Source organism: Mandrillus leucophaeus, unplaced genomic scaffold, assembly GCF_000951045.1.
Source record: "Mandrillus leucophaeus isolate KB7577 unplaced genomic scaffold, Mleu.le_1.0 Scaffold796, whole genome shotgun sequence".
In the NCBI taxonomy this organism is placed as follows: Eukaryota; Metazoa; Chordata; class Mammalia; order Primates; family Cercopithecidae; genus Mandrillus; species Mandrillus leucophaeus.
The window spans coordinates 882,128-901,982 of record NW_012108652.1 but is presented as its reverse complement, the minus strand read 5'-3'; the positions used below and the strand labels follow the sequence as shown (position 1 = coordinate 901,982).

The 19,855-nt window shown below is 33.4% G+C and overlaps 1 protein-coding gene across 1 annotated transcript in view; it reads left to right on the top strand.

The window, feature by feature from the left end:
* CHD1 (chromodomain helicase DNA binding protein 1) overlaps positions 1-19,048 on the top strand; it is a 74,140-nt gene extending 55,092 nt beyond the window's left edge. Inside the window, exons 25-34 of the mRNA XM_011967257.1 lie at positions 1,308-1,446; positions 1,654-1,804; positions 3,031-3,147; positions 3,944-4,072; positions 5,177-5,317; positions 10,188-10,366; positions 14,093-14,189; positions 15,176-15,227; positions 15,804-16,014; positions 17,515-19,048. Of these exons, the coding sequence (XP_011822647.1) occupies positions 1,308-1,446; positions 1,654-1,804; positions 3,031-3,147; positions 3,944-4,072; positions 5,177-5,317; positions 10,188-10,366; positions 14,093-14,189; positions 15,176-15,227; positions 15,804-16,014; positions 17,515-17,860 (1,562 nt within the window). The 3' untranslated portion in view covers positions 17,861-19,048. The remainder of the gene's footprint in view (positions 1-1,307; positions 1,447-1,653; positions 1,805-3,030; positions 3,148-3,943; positions 4,073-5,176; positions 5,318-10,187; positions 10,367-14,092; positions 14,190-15,175; positions 15,228-15,803; positions 16,015-17,514) is intronic.
* Positions 19,049-19,855: the final 807 nt, after the last annotated feature.

The window sequence follows — 19,855 nt, the reverse complement described above, 5'->3', positions numbered from 1 at the left end:
AATATAGAGAGCATGCAGTAGAGTAGCATTTAGATCTTGAAATAGAGTGAAACTTAGTTTATCTTAAATGGCACCACTTCATTTTACATATTTACCTGAAAATGGGATTATTTTGTTACAGATTAGATGCAATTGCTCGAGATGCTGAATTAGTTGATAAGTCGGAAACAGACCTTAGACGACTGGGAGAATTGGTACATAATGGTTGCATTAAAGCTTTAAAGGATAGTTCTTCAGGAACAGAACGAACAGGTAACATTAAAATGAGAGTGATTTAAAAGAGAAGTAAATGAAAGTTTCAAAACATGCTTTGTTGAGCTAGATATTATATCTTAAGTTATCTATTCATCAGTCTCAAAAGATTATTTATGAAGCAAAGTAAAGCCATTCTGGGTAATAGGAAATGGAGAACAGAATTGCAATTTGAAGGCAGTAGAATCTGTTTTTAATTCCGCTGACATTTTCTGTCTGAGAGGTAAGGTCAAAAATTACTGTCAGTTATATATATATGTGTGTGTGTGTGTGTGTGTGTGTGTTGTGTATACATATACGTATATGTGTACATACACACACAATACAATATGTATAGTATCTATAGGGTTTTTTAGTATAGATGACTGGGAAAATATGCAAATATACATATGTGATATTGGTTTGGTACATAATTATTTTATTATTATGCTTATTTTACAGTTCATTTACCTGAATAAAAATACTTAGATAAGATTTAATAAGCAGGCCAGTCATAGTGGCTCATACCTGTAATCCCAGCACTTGGGGAGGCTGAGATGGGGGTTTAGCTTGAACCCAGGAGTTTGAGACCAGCCTGGGCAACGTAATGAGACCCCGTGTCTAAGAAAAATGAAAAAATAAAAATTAGCAGGGTGTGATTGTGCATGCTTGTATTCTCAGTTACTTGTGAATTGAGGTGGGAGGGTTGCTGTAGCCCAGGAGGTCGAGGCTGCAGTGAGCAATGATTGCACCACTGCACTTCCAGCCTGGGTGACAGAGCAAGACCCTGAGTCATCATCCTATAATTCTTTATTTAGAGGTTGATGGTATTAATAGATTGATCCATCTTATGTAATTGGTAAAACAGATAAATACTTTTCGTGAATCTACATCTGCTAGATGATAATCACTAGTTCATATGTAATGAAATTTAAGGTTTTCCAGTAAATCTCTTAATAACATAAATAAAGAATACTTATTGTTAAATAACATAAGTAATAGCATCTGCTGCTTGGTGTTTTATAGAATTATGTTTTATACTTTTAAAAATACTCTTTTTTTAAAAAAAAATCAAGGTGGTAGACTCGGAAAAGTGAAGGGTCCAACATTCCGAATATCAGGAGTACAGGTGAATGCCAAGCTAGTCATCTCCCATGAAGAAGAATTAATACCTTTGCACAAATCCATTCCTTCTGATCCAGAAGAAAGAAAGCAGTGAGTTACTTATTTTCTCCATTGTAAGATTTTTCTTAGTCAATAATTACAAAATGAATGTGCTTTATTTTTATGGTGTTATTGGCTAGTTATGAAAAAAAAAAATAAAGCATAGTATTTTAAAGTTCTAATGACTCACGTTTTTCAAAATTAATTTTTCAGTAAGGCAATTACAAACTTACCATTAGTTATTAACTTTAATGCCAGGTATACTATCCCATGCCACACAAAGGCAGCTCATTTTGATATAGACTGGGGCAAAGAAGATGATTCCAATTTGTTAATTGGCATCTATGAATATGGATATGGAAGCTGGGAAATGATTAAAATGGATCCTGACCTCAGTCTAACACACAAGGTACTTCTATTTCTTGATTCTGTTGACCATTCATGTTGAATTTAATTTATTCTAATTCTTACTTTTATGTTGGAAATAATGGAAATATGTAAACCAAGGCTCTAGCTAGTTGTGTGATCTTGGTGTATTTAGAAGATGACTTGCATGAAAAGATGAAATTTAAATGATTTCTGAGATTTTGCGTTACTGTGAAATTATATGTCATTAAGGCATTAGGTGTATTATTTTTCAGATTATTAGGTTAAAAGTTTTATTCTACCAAAAATTTTTTGATGCATAGTAGATGTACATATTTTCGGAGGTGTGTGATAATTCGATACAATCATATAATATGTAGAGATGAAATCAGGGTAACTGGGACATTATCACCTTAAATATTTATCTTTACACTAGGAACATTCAAATGATTCTTTTCTAGCTATTTTATAATGTATAGATTATTGCTAACTATAGTCACCCTACTCATCTATCAAACACTAGGTCTTATTTCTTCCATCTAACTATATATTTGTACCCATTCATCATTAATTTTATTATTCCAGTAAGACAAAATCATTAAAATCTTTTATATATATTTTTAAAAACATCGGTATTTTAGTATTTTTGGTCATTTGGTTGCACTGTGCTAGCTGAAATCTTTTTTTTTTTTTTTTTTTTTGCCTAAAACGGGAAACACTGGGAGAACTTCCTTATTGTTTATACTTATGTGTTGGGAACCTTTAGATATTGGTGCTTTGTTACTGTGAAGAAAAAATTAAGTAGTCTAGATTCCCCTATAAAACTTTCCTCCCAGTGTATGCTTTAGGTCTTCTTCTAGAAAGATGACATCTTGTATTCTAGGAATTTTTGTGTACATTATATATAAATACACTTTTACTGAGAAGGGAAGGCATTTAAGGATTATATAACATGGAATAACAGTGGATGTTAAGTACACTTTTGTATATTTGAAGGAAATTTACAACCTCATACTTTCTATTTTCATTTTGAAAGATAATATGAGGGTATTTAAAGTATATTTAGAATTCATTCTCAGAAAAATTAAATCTTTGGCTCTGGCATAGGTATAAAAAATGTATTTTGCATTGAGTTTATTCCTACAAATACTAATAATTGAAACTTGGTGAACTATATGTGTATATATATATTTAAATGGTTAAGCATGTTTTACCCAATTTCTCATGTTATTTATTAAGACAATGTGAAAACGTTAATTGCTTTTTCAGATTCTTCCAGATGATCCTGATAAAAAACCACAAGCAAAACAGTTGCAGACCCGTGCAGACTACCTCATCAAATTACTTAGTAGAGATCTTGCAAAAAAAGAAGCTCTTTCTGGTGCGGTAAGTTAAGGCCCACATGCCTAAGACCAGTTTAGTTTTTAGTAAGATAAATTTTGTTTACTTGACCATGCTAAACATCTGAAGTCAATATGAGCTTATATAAATAGGTTTTTCTATAATTAAGTAGTTTTATTTGATGTTGCCATATTCAAATTTTACCTTAAATTATCTCGCCATACATGTTAAAACTGGTGAATCATAGCTTTTAGAAGTAGGATTTTTTTTTTCTAGTTTTAGAGAGGGATAAAGAAAATTCGTTTAGAGTGTAGAGTGCTTTTCAAGAAGTCAAGCCTACATAGCCTACATGACTGTTTTACTTGGAGTCATTAGAGTGCTTAAGGGACAGCATCATAGCTTGCCGAGCTTACTGAAAAAGAACGAAACAGACACCAAAAAGGAGGTGATTGGAAACTTATAGCAACCGTTAGAAGTTTACCTATGACCATAATGTCAGTAACTACCTGTAGAATTAAAAATCATTCCTAATGCTGTCTCTTGTGCTATTGAATTAAGCTGAAGGTGATAATAATCTCAGAGGACAAAAAATTGTTTCTACTTCTCTCTGATTCTTTTTTTAAAGGAATAATAATTGGCTAATATTTTTTATTTACATTAATATTATATTTGACTCATTAAGTTATAGCACCTTTTTTGAGTTTCTAATGTTGGTACAGCTTATTACCAATAGACTAAGGATCAGGTAGGTATATGTATTCTAGCCATTGGATTTAATGTTTATGAAGTTTTTAAAAATGGAATCTGTAGAATTGGTTAAAATTAAAATAATGATTTTTAGGGAAGTTCAAAGAGGAGAAAAGCAAGAGCTAAGAAGAATAAAGCAATGAAGTCTATAAAAGTGAAAGAGGAAATAAAGAGTGATTCTTCTCCTTTGCCTTCAGAGAAGTCTGATGAAGATGATGATAAAGTAAGAATGTGTTTTAGAACAACAACCTTTTCTATGGAAAGGGAATTATGGCATGTTTTTGTGTACTTTACATTTAAAATTTGAATTAGTCCCTTAAAATTTGTATTTTAGGTACTGAAGTCTGTGTGTGTGTGTGTGTGCGCGTGCTTATGGTTCATGACATAGTCTCATTTATAGAACAGAATTCTAACTATCCAGTAGATATTATATAGCACTAGAGGCATAGAGCAAAGGTCCTTCCTTTTCAAACAATTGCCAGTTCGATGAGCTTCTGTCTCCTTTAATTGTATTATGAACTTGAACGGGACTGGCTTTATAGGAAGGTAAACATTGCATGTATAATTATTAGGGGGATTCTGGGCTGTCTTTCAGAATCCACATACATGCAATCTGTAGTCATGTGAAAAAAAAATTAGTCATTGTTAAAATTTGGTTAGTAATACATTGGCCATACTTGCACTTTTCAGGATGAGATCAGTTCTGTGAAACATCCAAATAAAAAAATTAAAACAGAAAGAGACAGTGAAGAAAAACCTGAGCCAGATGTTTTTATAAAGAAGGAACCAGAAGAAAAGAGGGAAGCAAAAGAAAAGGAGAATAAAAAAGAACTTAAAAGGGAGATAAAAGAAAAAGAGGATAAGAAAGATATAAAGGAAAAAGATTTTAAAGAAAAAAGAGAAAACAAAGTAAAAGAAGCTATACAGAAAGAAAAAGACATAAAGGAAGAAAAGGTACGCAAATCATAATAAAAAATAGAAAGTAAAAACAATCAGCATATTTACATTTTAGGAGACTAAATTGCATATCAGCCGATACTAGTCTCAATAATTGAGTTCTTCAGAAGCATGTGTGGGTATGCAGTAGAGGAGAATAATAGGTCTGAACACTCTTTCATGTTTTACTTTCAGAGTAACATTACAGAGTAGCTTTGGTTGTTTCCCCAAATGAAATTGGGGAAAAAAAATTAAAATAGATGAGGATATTCAATGAGAATGAGCACTTGTAGAATAAAATGAGACAGTAATTATTTTCTGGAAGTGTTAGTCATTTTGCCTTTGTTGCTATTGGGGTTTTGTTTTTGTTTTCTTTTCACTTTTTCTTTAGTTGAGCGAATCCAAGTCTGATGGTAGGGAAAGATCCAAGAAATCTTCAGTGTCAGATGCTCCAGTTCATATCACAGCAAGTGGTGAACCAGTTCCCATTTCTGAAGAATCTGAAGAGCTGGATCAGAAGACATTCAGCATTGTAAGCCTTTGACTTTCTGATTATTAGTACTAAATCATATAACATTTAAGTTGAAGTTTGTCATTTATAGCTTTTAATTTAGAACTGCGTTTGAATTTATTGTAGATTTGATTGATAAAAGCAATATATTTAAAATTTAAAGGCTTCTTTTTTTTTTTTTTTTTTTTTTGAGTTAGCATCTTACTCTGTCACCCATGCTGGAGTGCAGCGGTGTAGTCACAGCCGATTGCAGGCTCACCCTTCTGGACTCAAGTGCTCCTCCTGCCTCAGCCTCTCAAGTAGCTGGGACTAGAGACATGTGCCATACACCCAGCTAATTTTTAGTTTTTTTTGTAAAGATGGGGATTTTTTATATCACCCAGGCTTGTCTTGAATTCCTTGGTGAAAAAGGGAGATAAGCCTGGGTGTGGTGGCTCACACCTGTAAGCAGTTTGGGAGGCTGAGGCGGTGGATCACCTGAGGTCAGGAGTTTGAGACCAACCTGGCCAACGTGATGAAACTCTAAATACAAAACTCTAATACAAAATTAGCTGGGCGTGGTGGTGGGCGCCTGTAATCTCAGCTACTCTGGAGGCTGAGGCAGGAGAATTGCTGGAACCCAGAAGGCTAAGGTTGCTGTGAGCTGAGATTGCACCATTGCACCTCAGATGACTATGTGCCCGGGCCGGCAACAGTGAGACTCTATCTCAAAAAAAAAACAAAAAAACCAAGGGAGATAAAAGGAGGCCAAGGTGGGCCCAGGTCCTGGGATTACAGGCTTGAGCTATCATGCCCAGCTGGTGTCTTAAATTTAGAAGCAATTCAGAGAGACTTTTTAAAAAAGACTTTAAGAAGAGGAGTTTGACAAGTACTTTGAGTGTATTTGTTTTCCTCCAGCTCATATTTCAAATTTTTAAATTCCCGAATGCCATTAAAATAAATATGTGTATATACACACACACATATATGTAATTGTGCTTGTTATCTATGGTGAAGGACTAGTTTTTTTCCCAGTCTTTTGCAGACCAATATTTTTTTAAAAAAATACAATAAGAGTGAAATGTTTCACTAGAAAAGTAAAATAAGAAAAAATTATGTACAAAATATGAGCCTAATGTTTTGTTAGTAGATGCAGTAGCTGTAAAGTTGCATTGTCAAATTATACGAGTATCTGAACAGGCTCAATTTTTGTACCTATGTTCTTTTGGACTGGCAATATGTCTTGTCTAAAATATACTGATTCTGCATGTTGTCATGCCTTTGTGTTCCTCAAAGTGAGGGAGAAACTATCTGTGCCTTTTCTAAAGACTTTATTTACTGAAGATATTTATAATTTATGTATTTATAATTTACTCGATGTATATATTCATAATTTATTTACTGAATATTATTGTATACTTATGTAATTACATAATATAACAGTATATATGTGGTTAATAGTACTCTTGAAGCAGAATGCTGCTATTTGGAAAGTAAGTATGAAGATTAAATGAATTGGTACATGTAAAGTTTGCAGATCAGTGCTGTCTTCAGAAAAGCTCAGAAATTGATAGCGATTTTGAGACTAAAAAGTCCAATTGCAGAGCAAAACCAGGAAGGAATAATAATTTTAGAGAAAAAAGCCAAGTGGTATGAGACAGATACGTAGTTTGGCCTTAACTAGGACTAGGAAATGTTTCCTTACAGGCCACAACTGAAGGTAACATTTGTAGTCTAATATATAAATGTATCATGTTTATATATAGTTACAATATATACAAATTTATATATAAATATATATTCCTATATTTCCTTTTTAGAGAATGCATGACAGCATGCATGATATGCGTGACAACATGCATTTCTAGAATCTGAATCTTTTGTACTAGTTGGAGCAGTTAACGTACTTCAGTCACTTGTTAGACTTGGTTGTTAGTTTTATCACTAGTATTAATTAAATGCTATACTTCAAAGATGGGAAATTTCACCTTCTAAAATTATATTTGTTTTTGACCCATTATGTCCTTCTAGATCCCCAGCTTACCCTCTTGTCCTGCTTTCTCTTCTTTTGCACGATGACTAGACAGTGCTGATTTAATGAACCCACTAATGTATTTCCTGCTGATTCCACAACATGCCCTAATATAGTTCAAATATTGTTCATGCTCTTTAAATATATTGGTTCTTACCAGTCTTCTTGTTCTCCCTACTTTGAGCTGTTGACATTCTTCCAGTCACTGAGAATATTGGAGACATTCAAAGCTGCTGTGGCTCCTATCTTCCATTTTATTTATTTGAGCCATATGTTTTATCTCTGGACTTCTATTTTTATCTCCTCTGCAGATTCACAGGTTGGGATTTCTTCTCTCTTTTTCAAGGGTAACTGTTTTTTGTTTTTGTTTTTGTTTTTTGTCTACTCTGTATTGGGTGGGACTCGGGGGAGGTGGTATTCTTTTGCTTTTTTGAGGTGAAAACATTAAACTCTTCACTTGAGCTACTTCTCCTTCTCTCTGTGGTCCACTAATGAATTAGGTGAGATTGTGCCTTTTGCCACTTTTTTTCCCCCACATTTCTTTTTTAGTCTTCTGACTTTTTCATGTAACTGCTGGAGTGGAAAAATTCCTACTGTGCACAATGCATGAATTTTCTCTCCATTGATCTTAAATGATATTGTGTGTATCATGGAAATGAAGACTGGAATAGTTCTTAAACATGGACTCCGGAGCCAGACTTTCTGGCTTGTATAGGATTTTACCTCTAAGTAAGAAATTCCATTGTATTTGGGAATAGCTCTAAATAATTATGAAATTCAATGGCCTTTTCTAGGTCATCACTCTCTAAACATCACTCCTTATCTTTTACTGGTTGTCTTCCTAAGTGACAGTATAATTTAGCAGTCAAGAAAGAGCACAGAGTCTGAGGTCAGTTAGAGCTGGATTTGACAGATGTCATTTTATTCTAAGTTTCAGTTTCTTCTATAAAATAGATTAAATACTACTGCAAAGGACTATTGTCAGGGTCTATTCTTATTGCTTCCATCCTGCTCATACCTCCGTTGGTACTCCACATAGCAACCAGAGTAATCATGACTTAGAGGGAGAATAAAGTCCCACCATTATATTTCTGTGCTTAAAACACTCCAGTGGCTTTCTATCTCATGTAGGAGAAAAGATTCTTAGCCTGAAACCAACCTCGTAGCATCTAGTCACCTCCCATCATTGCCAGCCACTTCTCTCACTTACTTGGTTCCAGCGACACTGGTGTTCGTACTTTTTTTTAAAACATGTCAAGCAAGTTTTAGGGCATTCATGTTTGTTTTTTCCTCTACTTGAAATGGCTTACTCCTTCATTTTCTTTAGATGTCCTCTCAAACATTGCCCTTCTCTGAAATCTTGTATAAGATAGGAAGCTCCCTGCTCTTTATTGCTTTATTTTTCTTTATCACAGTTGTTGTCACCTGACACACTATTTCTTCTTTATTTATTGGCTCTCTAGTGTTATACTAGATTCCAGGTTCCATAAAGGCAGGATCTGTTTTACGTACAGCTCTATTTCCTGGGTCTGGAACAGTATCTAGAACATAGTATGTACTAAACTGACATATGTTGGATAAATTATTTTCTAACAGAATATAAACTGCCAAAGTTGAACAAAAGATAGGAAACATAAAGAACAGCAATGAATAAACTAAAAGTTAGAAAGGAAATTAAAGATTTTCTTAAAGCATCAGATCTGACTGAATTTTAATTTTCTTTTTAATAAGAGAGGTCCTTCAGAGCAGTGGTGTGAGGATTTACTATTTTATTTTTTTGAGATACAGTCTCACTCTTGCCCAGGCTATAGTGCCAGTGGCATGATCACAGCTCATTGCAGTCTCCTGGGTTCAAGCAGTCCTCCCACCTTGACCTCTTGAGTAGCTGGGACCACATGTGTGTGCCACCATGCTTGGCTAATTTTTTTTTTTTTTTTTTTTTTTTGGTATAGAATCAGAGTCTCACTGTTGCCCAGACTGATCTCAAACTCCTGGACTCAAGTGATCCTCCCGCTTCAGCCTCCCAAAGTGCTGGGGTTACAGGCATGAGCCACCACACCTGGCCCGATTTCTTAATAAATGATGTTGGATTATCTAAATGTATTGTCTGATGTTGACCCATCATCCTTATATTCCTAGAACTAAACCAGCTTGCTTTCTGTGAATATAATGTTAATTTTTAATTTGTTTTTGCATTTACAAATTTTATCTGAAGGTTCCCTTGTTAGTAATATTTTTATTTTGATTTTGGTAGAAGGTTGTAGTTCCTATTGCTACAATAAAACATGCAGTTCTTAATATGTCAGCCTTTTATAAGCATGTCAGGAATGTACAGGCCAAGGAAAAAGTTACCCTTTTACCCTGTATTCCCCAGCCACCCAAAATATGAAGAGCAAGTCATTATTGCCACCTTCTGTTGTTGCAAAAGTTTGGAAGAATAGACAGTTTATGTATCTAGCTATATTGATTTTAATAGTTTTGCTAAAATCATTTTACCCTGTATTTAGTGGATAGTAGGGTATATTAAGTTATACTCTGAAATATTTTTACTCTCTCTCTTTTAATATTCTATATTTAAGACTCCTTATAATAGTGTGCTACAGTATAAAAAATAACCATTTATGTAGAAGCTAAGTAAAATCCAAAACTTTTACTTACTCAAATACTAATTTTAAATGATAACAGAAAGGCTTACTTTCCTGAAAAAAATCTAAAGAGGAAAGAACCCTGATGTATAAGATTTGTGAAGTGAGATTTAATTGCTTATTTTGCTATCAAACAGTGTTATAATATTCATGTAAATATCATTGAAGGAGGTAGATCTTGTTGACTTTAGGTTTTTAATACATGTGTTTATATTCTTGTTTTCTCATTTTAAAGTGTAAAGAAAGAATGAGGCCTGTTAAAGCAGCTTTGAAACAACTTGATAGGCCTGAGAAAGGCCTTTCAGAAAGAGAACAACTAGAACATACTAGACAATGTTTAATAAAAATTGGAGACCATATCACAGAATGTCTAAAAGAGTATACAAATCCTGAACAAATTAAGCAATGGAGAAAGTAAGTGATACACTTTTCAGGAAGTGTTAAATTTGTATTATGTAACTGTCTTTTGTTTTTCTGTTTTCTTTCCTGATTCTGAAGTTTAGGGAACAAGATAATTTTTAAAGAGGTAACCTGCAGATGATTGTTTTAATTTTTCTCCCTTTAACGTTAAAGTTTTTTATTTATGAGTGGTTACTTAGGTTTCATGGTATGTAACAAGTGGCATCTCTGCCTTTAAAGAAATAGTGACAGCTGTTTCATTAAAATTCAGATTGCATTTTATTTGAAAAAGTCTTTGCAATTTACCAAATTATTATCCGTAATATCTTTTGAAGTTGATGTTCCCACAAAGTTTATTGTTGCATGAATTTAGCAGTTTACATCCTGGATACATGTATGAAGTTGTAAAAATTAACATCCTCAAGCAATGTAAAATGCAAAAATTAGGAAAATAAAAGTAATGTAGTGCATTATTCTTAAAGCTAAATTTAGCTAATCTAAAGGATTACATTTAATTTCTTCTCTACTTTTTTTAGTGTAAAAATGCTTGGCTTCTATCTTTTACATTTAACCAGATATACAAAATTTGAAAGCCTGGCAACTCCTCATTTAAATAATACCTTTTGCCAAGAATGGGTTATCATTTTTGGAGGACCACTGAATGAAAATACTTAGTTGTATCTTACACACCAATATTTGAATCCTTGTAATTAGGGCTTAGATTTTTGAGGTTCAAAGAGTTAGAATATCTACTTTTTCTGCGTTCTAGATGAGAAATAAGGAACATCTTATTGAAATTACACAGTGAATTTGGTTGAAAGTAAATTTAAAAATGAGCAAAGAATTAAAGAATTTGAAATAAAATTTTAAGTAAAATATAAAAATTACACAGCGACTAATACAAATAGGTACCATTTCAAATTCGGTTTGTTATTAGGAGAGAGTGGGGAAACCTTTGGAAGAAGAGAGACCCAATAGCCAGGAGACTTAACTTTTTCATTGTATTCTGTCACTTTACATCCTAAGGCTATGCTCTCACCTCACTTTTCTTCATTCAGTTGGGCAGATTACCTTTTTGGTTTTCCCGTTTGGTTCTCAGTTACTTTGATTTCGTATGCCTTATTGTTCATTCCTGCAGCCTCTGTCTCTGGTTAAACCAAATTCCCTTAAGAGGGAGATGGGGAAGGAAAGAGGGAAATATCCCATGAAGCAAAATAGCTTTTGCTCTCTTGGAGAAATTGTATTTTTATTTATTCATTTTTTTTGAGATGGAATCTCGCTCTGTTGCCCAGGTTGGAGTGCAGTGGCGGATATCGGCTCACTGCATCCTCTGCCTCCTGGGCTCAAGCTATCCTTCCACCTCAGTCTCCCTGGTAGTGTGGGATTACAGGCCCAGGCTACCAGGCCTGGCTAATTCTTGTATTTTTTGTAGAGACGGGTTTCACCATGTTGGCCAGCCTTGTGTTGAACTCCTGACCTCAAGCGGTCTGCCTGCCTTGGCCTCCCAAAGTGCTGGGGGGAATTTTTTTTTAATACAGAAACAAGAAAAAAAAAGTACCTTATATTGAGACCTATTATTGGCTGACCCCATCCCCTCAACAACAGTCATTGTGGCCCAGGCGCGGTGGCTCATGCCTGTAATCCCAGCACTTTGGGAGGCCAAGGCGGGCAGATCACGAGGTCAGGAGATCGAGACCATCCTGACTAAGACGGTGAAACCCCCTTTCTACTAAAAATACAAAAAAAAAAAAAAAAAAAAAAAAGCCGGGCATGGTGGCACGTGCCTGTAGACCCAGCTACTCGGGAGGCTGAGGCAAGAGAATCACTTGAACCAAGGAGGCAGAAGTTGCAGCTGTTTTGCTTTATGAGATATTTCCATCTTTCCTTCCCCATCTGGGGAATTGTACAGAATGAAAGAAGATAGAAATCTAAAGATTACAGAACGGTTGGCATTAAGCAAGTGTTACAGTAGTTACCATAATGATCTTTTTGTTTTTTGCTTACAATTTTTTTCAATATATTTTTTGACCAAATTTCTTAAAAACAACTGAAATGCAACACTAGTTTTTATTTAAAGATCACTGTAATAAAGTGATGGCCAAAATAGAATGTATATTTGTATTTTATTTGTCTATCAAATATGCCTCATTCTAGCTGATCCTTTTAATAGTATTACTTGTAGGAACTATGAACAGATATTTACTATTCCATTTTACAGAAGGAAAAAAATGGATTCAGTTGAAAAGCATTTTAGGGCTGGAACTGGAGAATGACAGAGGAAACACTAGGACCTGAACTCTAAAAGAGGCACTAATTCTTAGGTTTGTGTAAGTGCTGATGCTTGCCTCAGCTCTGGTGCTTTGTTCAAGATCAGATAGTGATTTGGATGATATAATTAAGACCAGAATCTGGTTCCTGACTAGATTTTTTGGGAGAAAATATGTATATGTATGTGTGTGTGTGTATATATATATTTTTTAATTTTTTAATTTTTATTTTTATTTTTATTTTTTTTGAGACGGAGTCTCGCTCTGTTGCTCAGGCTGGAGTGCAGTGGTGCGATCTCCGCTCACTGCAAGCTGTGCCTCCCAGGTTCATGCCATTCTCCTGCCTCAGCCTCCCGAGTAGCTGGGACCACAGGTGCCCGCCACCACGCCCGGCTAATTTTTTTGTATTTTTAGTAGAGACGGGGTTTCACAGTGTTCGCCAGGTTGGCCTCGATCTCCTGACCCCGTGATCCGCCCGCCTCGGCCTCCCAAAGTGTTGGGATTACAGGCGTGAGCCACCGCGCCCGGCCGGAAAATATGTTTTTACAAGGAATTTACTTAGGAACAAAAAGGTACTTTATTAAATTCCCACCTTTTACCCTTATGAGTTAACCTTAGAATGTAGATATGTTCGAGATAGTCTGTGAATTTATGTAAAGGCTAGATGAATTTTCCCCCTTCTGTGGATTTCAGTTCAGTAAGGTACCATTCAATATATTCTCTTAAGTTCATTTTAAAAATATATTTCAAGGTAAATATTTTACCTCTAGTGTACATTTGAATCTTCTAGGGACTACTACCCTCCCTTAGAACTTAACATTCCTTTTCTTTTTGGAGGTATATTTAACAATTTACAGTTCTTATATATTTAAGGTATACAGTTTGATGATTTGATATATACATGCATTATGAAATAATCACCACAGTTTCTGATTAATTACGGATGCCTCTGTTGGAATGGCAAGAGATACCAAGCTGTACCTCATTTATGGTGTTTGATCGTGTTAACTCTTGGGACCATTACATTACTATTATTAAGTGACAGTTACTTTTTAATGCATTATTTAAGACAATTCTTTACAAGCATAATCCGTATTACCTGATGGTATTTCCACTCCCAATTATTAACATACCTGTCCGTTATATGCATAATCAGGATCACAGTATGAATCTGAATCACTTCCTGATTTAATTTATATCTTTGGTGCATTTCAAATTAGGATTGTTTACTGCTTTTCAGTCTAAAGACTATAAAATGAAGTGATCTGGAAGAGAAGTAAAATATAATGTTTAGTTTCACTGGAGTCTTATGAAGTTTTGAAAAAATACATATAATTAATATCCGTAAGAGTTTGTTCCATAGAGGGCTGTGTATGTGTGTATGTGTTTCTGTTTGGAGGGAAGGAGTTCCATGAAAAAAACTAAATATTTTCCACCAGACTAATGTAATTTGCCTTTTTTTTAATTCTTCTAGAAACCTATGGATTTTTGTATCTAAGTTTACTGAATTTGATGCAAGAAAATTACATAAATTATATAAGCATGCTATTAAAAAACGGCAGGAATCTCAGGTAAACTTGCCATCATATTTTTTTCCCTTAATTTATATAATTAAAACCATGAGACATTCTTTTTACAAAGCAATTTGATTAATAAATACAGAATGAATAAGATAAATTTTAAAAATCACCATTGAACACCACAGTAATAATTCTGTAATAATCTCAGGCAAGATTCACAGAAGGGAGGTAAAGTTAATGGGCAAGAAAATTGGATATTGACAGATCTCTGAAATGTTTATTAATTATAAAGGGAAAATAATAACTTTATAATAGAGAAACTTACCTGACCCACCTTAAACAAGTGATCAAGGTTAATGTCATCAGTGGTAAGACACATCAGCATCACGAACCCTCTGATACTGAGAAAGGCACATCACTTATCTGGAATTCTTGCCAAAAATATATAAGTGTTATGTGAAAATATCAGACAAGCCCTTCTTGAGGGATATTCTATAAAATAACTGCTACTCTCCAGAAGTATTAACAGCATGCAGTAGACTAAGGAGCTGCCCCAGAGGAGGACATGACAACTTAGTGTAATATGGGCTTCCAAATCGAATCCCTGAGCAGATAAAGAACATGAGTGGAAAAACGTGAAATCTGAATGAAGTCTGTTCTTCAGTTAATAGTGTTATACCAATGTTAATTATTTGGTTTTGATCTTTATACTATGTTTATATAAGATATTAACATTAGGAGAAGCTAGGTGAAGGGTATGTGAGAACTCAGTATTTTTGCAACTTTTCTGTTAAGTCAGTTTATTTCAAAGTGAAAAAATATCTTTAAGTCATGGGACAAGTAGTTCATACTTTAAAAATGGAGATCTATAAATGTCATACATGTATATATACACACATATATACATATATGTACACACATAAACATTCTAATACCTTGTTTGAAGACTTCAGTATCAGTATTTTCTAAGAATTATCCTTTTTTGTAAGTTTGTGAAGTCACCTAAAGATTCTTACACATGTGTGCATTTATTTTAGCAAAACAATGATCAAAACAGCAACTTGAATCCTCATGTGATTAGAAATCCAGGTATGTAAGCCTTACTGATTGGGAAAATAAATTAAAAAAATTTTTTTTTAAAATATTTGTTTTAAATAAACTAAATGTTAAAAAAGTTGTTACCTTGTTTTTATTTACAAGTACCTTTATATTAAGAAGATATGGTAATTCTGATACATACCTACATTATTATATAAAATGTATTCTCTTAAGCTATCGTTCTTTTTAGTTGATTATCCTTTTAATCATCTTTTTCCCAGTTTCTAGAAATTGTAGAATAACTGTTAAAATGAACAAATATTCTTTTTTATGTAATTTGGAATAGTAATGCATTCTTTCTGTATGACAGCCACAAAAGTATAGTCTGAGAAAGGAATGGGTCCCATATGTTTTAGTTTTTGTCACATTTCAGAATCAAGTGACCCTTTTAAAATAATCCTTAGTACTGCTTTTATACACCATTTATAAATGCTTCAACTGCTTGTATTTGGGAACCAATTTTGTTTTGGCAAGGGTTGAAACGAGTTCTTGTTATCTATCAACTTAAGTTTTTTTTGCCACATACTATTTTTAAGGTCATTAATAAAAGTTGTACTTATCTAACAGATGTGGAAAGATTAAAAGAGAATACAAATCACGATGATAGCAGCAGGGACAGTTATTCCTCTGATAGACACTTAACTCAGTACCATGATCATCATAAAGACCGACATCAGGGAGATTCTTACAAAAAAAGTGAATCCAGGAAAAGACCCTATTCTTCTTTTAGTAATGGTAAAGACCATCGTGATTGGGATCACTACAAGCAAGACAGCAGGTAAACTTGGCAGTCACTTTAGAAATTTTGCTTATGCATGTCTTTCTCCTTATCATGATGTTCCTGTATTTAACCTATCAACTAATTCAATCTTCATGCAGTCAAAACAAATATTGTGAAATAAAGGTGTTGTATATAATTAAGAAAAATTTATATATTTTAAGAACTGAATTTCTCTATAAAATGGCTTTTGAATCATAAAATTGAGATCAAAATATGTAGTAAGAAAGTTAATGTAGGGAGTTGCATAATTATAAATTGTGTGGGATTCATTGTTGGTTTTGGAGAATATTGGCTCAAATACTCTTTAAAATATAATAAATGGGATGAAATAAAAACTTGATGTAATAGTGGTTCAGGTTTGGCTTAGGAAATTTTGTATTCCATATTTTTAAAAAGTAATGAGGGGAAAAATTAATATATGCAAACACATCTCGTTGAGGTTAAACTTCATCTCAGCAATCTGGAATATTCTTGGAACCAGGAGGGTTTTTGTTTATTGTTGTTTTTTGAAGCCTTTGAACAGTAAGCAACCTCAGTGTAATAACATAGAATACTTTTTATTCCTTTATTGATAAAGAAGTACTGTCAGTAGTTAATGATCATTACTAAAAGTAAACTTGAAAACAGATTTATGGTATTTATGCTTTTATAGTAAGTAGAAGCAGCAAATTAGAAGACATTCTTTGTATTTTAGTTGTGTTCACTACAATAATTTCTTTGAGAACTTCTGTCAACACTATGAACACATCAGTTGTAAATGTCTCTTATTAGAAAGCGTCAAATAATTAAAAAGGCAGATTTGTAATATATATTTCACAGGCTTATACAATATAGTTGTTTGTAGTAAGGTCAACAAAAAAGGAACACATTATCTTCAGTGTGTGTCACTTTGGAATAGGCAGTCATTTTAGAGAATACTTCTCATTAAACTGCCACATTTATTTTTTGTCAAGCTGTCACATGTTTGTGGAGTAAATTTCTTAATGATTCATGTGTCACGTCTTACTAACTAGTCAAACTTGAGGAAGCTTGTAATAGGCATCAGCAACCAATGAAAAATTTTTTCAGATTATTTTGTAGACTGCATTCTAGCATTTTTAGACTTTTTCCTGCTTAGTGGTTGATAAAAGTCTCTGGTCTCAGGAGTGTTTCAGATAGTTGTAATAGTCTTAATTTCAACTTTCAGACAATTAAGATGCAGTCATATAAATGATTTGTAAAATAAAAAGCAGCTAATTATCTAAAATAGCCATGTGAGATTAGATGCTATTTTAAGGACTTTGTATGGTTCACTTTAGTTTTATGAATCAAATAGTTCTTCCAAAGAGATATTTCCAGTGATTTTTGAGTTAATTTAGTAAGTTTTGTAATGAAACACTGAGCTTGTATACAGTTAAAAACATGTTTTAAGGTATTTTTATGTTTTTTAGTAATCTTTTATTTGGAAACATTTTAATTTGCATTATTTATCTAAAATTCTCAATTTTTCTTTATTAGATATTACAGTGACAGAGAGAAACACAGAAAACTGGATGATCACAGGAGTAGAGATCACAGGTCAAATTTGGAAGGAAATTTAAAAGATAGATCTCATTCTGATCATCGTTCTCATTCAGATCATCGGTTACATTCAGACCACCGATCAAGTTCTGAATATACGCACCATAAATCTTCCAGGGATTATAGGTATCACTCAGATTGGCAAATGGACCACAGAGCTTCCAGCAGTGGCCCTAGGTCACCACTAGATCAGAGATCTCCTTATGGCTCCAGATCTCCATTTGAACATTCAATTGAACACAAAAGTACACCGGAGCATACCTGGAGTAGTCGGAAAACATAACAAAAACTGCTATTTCGTCTTTCTGGACTTTTAGCCATATATCATAAACCAACACAGTAATTGCCTTACATGACTTGAAAGATATAAACAGATCTTCTATCAGTAGCAGTATTGTTACTTCTTTCCAGGATGCAAGGTCTATTATCCCAACAGAAGAGAAAATATTTTTATATTTAAGGATTATGCTGCACTGTACTACAAATGTTGTAGTACTTTTTGTTTGTTTGTTTCTTTTTTAAAGAAATGGAAAATGTTTACTATTACAGGGACCTCAACACTGCCCTCCCATACAGGCTGGATAAAACTGTTTTTAAGTCAGTGATTTTAGACTGACCTCCATTTAAATTATGTTTATATATGAACTTTACTCTGACCTGTGATCATGTTTCAGGAAGGAATGAAAGAGAGTTCTTTCTTAATAAAGAAAAACACTCAAGGACTTTGTTCATTTCCAAAGCTACTTGTTTACATTGTACACTGCGACCACCTTGCCGCTTTTCATCACAAGCTTGAATATTTAAATTCTGTACTTATATCTGTAAAATAGTCAGGAATTTCCTGTTTGTGATCTATTATTATGCCTTTTTACAAAAAAGAAATGGCTGTAAATTACTGTAAATATTAAAGGAACTTTCCTTACTTCCTTCCCTTTCTCAGGCTTTTTTTGACTGTTCCTTTCCCTACCAACTCAGGCCTTCTTAAAAAAAAAAAAATCAGTGTAATAACACTTTTTAATGATTTGTCTTGATGGAATCATTGTTTAGAATGTAAAAATGGGGAAAGGGGCCACTTTAATTCCATTAGTCCTCTTTTTATACTGAATATTTTATTAGATACATGTTATTTCTTCCCCCTTTTTTTTTCCTTTTTTAGTCAATATTGTGTTTGTAGTTTTAAAATGGCGAGATGATATGTAAAATCTTAAACTGCATGCTCTGGAAACATTTTTTTCAGATGCATCTGGTTTAAAAGGGTAGGTGTATAAACACTTTTCAGAATCCAAAACGGCCAAAAGTTATTGTAAATCTGTTTGTTTTCCCGTTTCATGTGGGCAATAATGTCAAATGTGCTATGCAGCCAGGTTAACATTTTAGATAAACTTGATTGACTTTTAATATAAACTGTTACAATGCACACTGATTGTATATAAAAACCTTATATATGACAAATTAAATTTAAGAAAAAGGATATGTGGGCTCCTGTAATTTTCTGCTGCATTCTTACTCCCTCAAGCACTTAACACCCCCCGCACTCCCTTTTTAAGTAACGTTTTGCCGCCAGAAAACGTATTTTGGTAAGCAGTTGAATATTTGTAATGTGTAGCATTAGAACTAAATCTTTTGGAGAATATATGAATATTCCTATGAAGTAAAACTTAGGCCATAGACATTTTTGTTGGCCCCTTTTGGCTTCCTGCAGATATTATTATGGGATGCTTTATATTTATTCATAGATTTTTATGTTGTTTTATATTCAGTGGGATTTTTTAAAGTCATGTGACACATTCTAGCATGTATGCTTTGATGTAACAAATTTGAATCTTAACTTTGACAAACGTAAGTATGTGGACATAATTTCTATAATATTCCTCTGTGTGTCACTGTTAGTTGGCTGTGGGAGCAACCTACAGATACCTGTCCATAGATTTATTTTTTTTAAATTTTCCTTTGTCCAATTAGGTCTATGTGTATAAAAGCTTGTGGGTTTTTCTGCTTTTTGTTTTGTTTTGCAGTAATTTCTCTTTCTAATACAGTTACCCTGAAGAATAATGATGGTTTATTTCTTTTCTGGTATATGAGATAACATGGGAGGAAATAGCTCAGTTTTTTAAACATCTAATTTATATTTAAATATAAAAGTAATGAACGTAGTCCTGGCACACATTTTTGAAACTTCTATCACTTTTCTCTACATTTAGTATGATTATTTTATTCCACAAGCTAGCATTTGACTAATTCATGATGCTTAAGTCATAAGATGATAGCTGGCATTTTT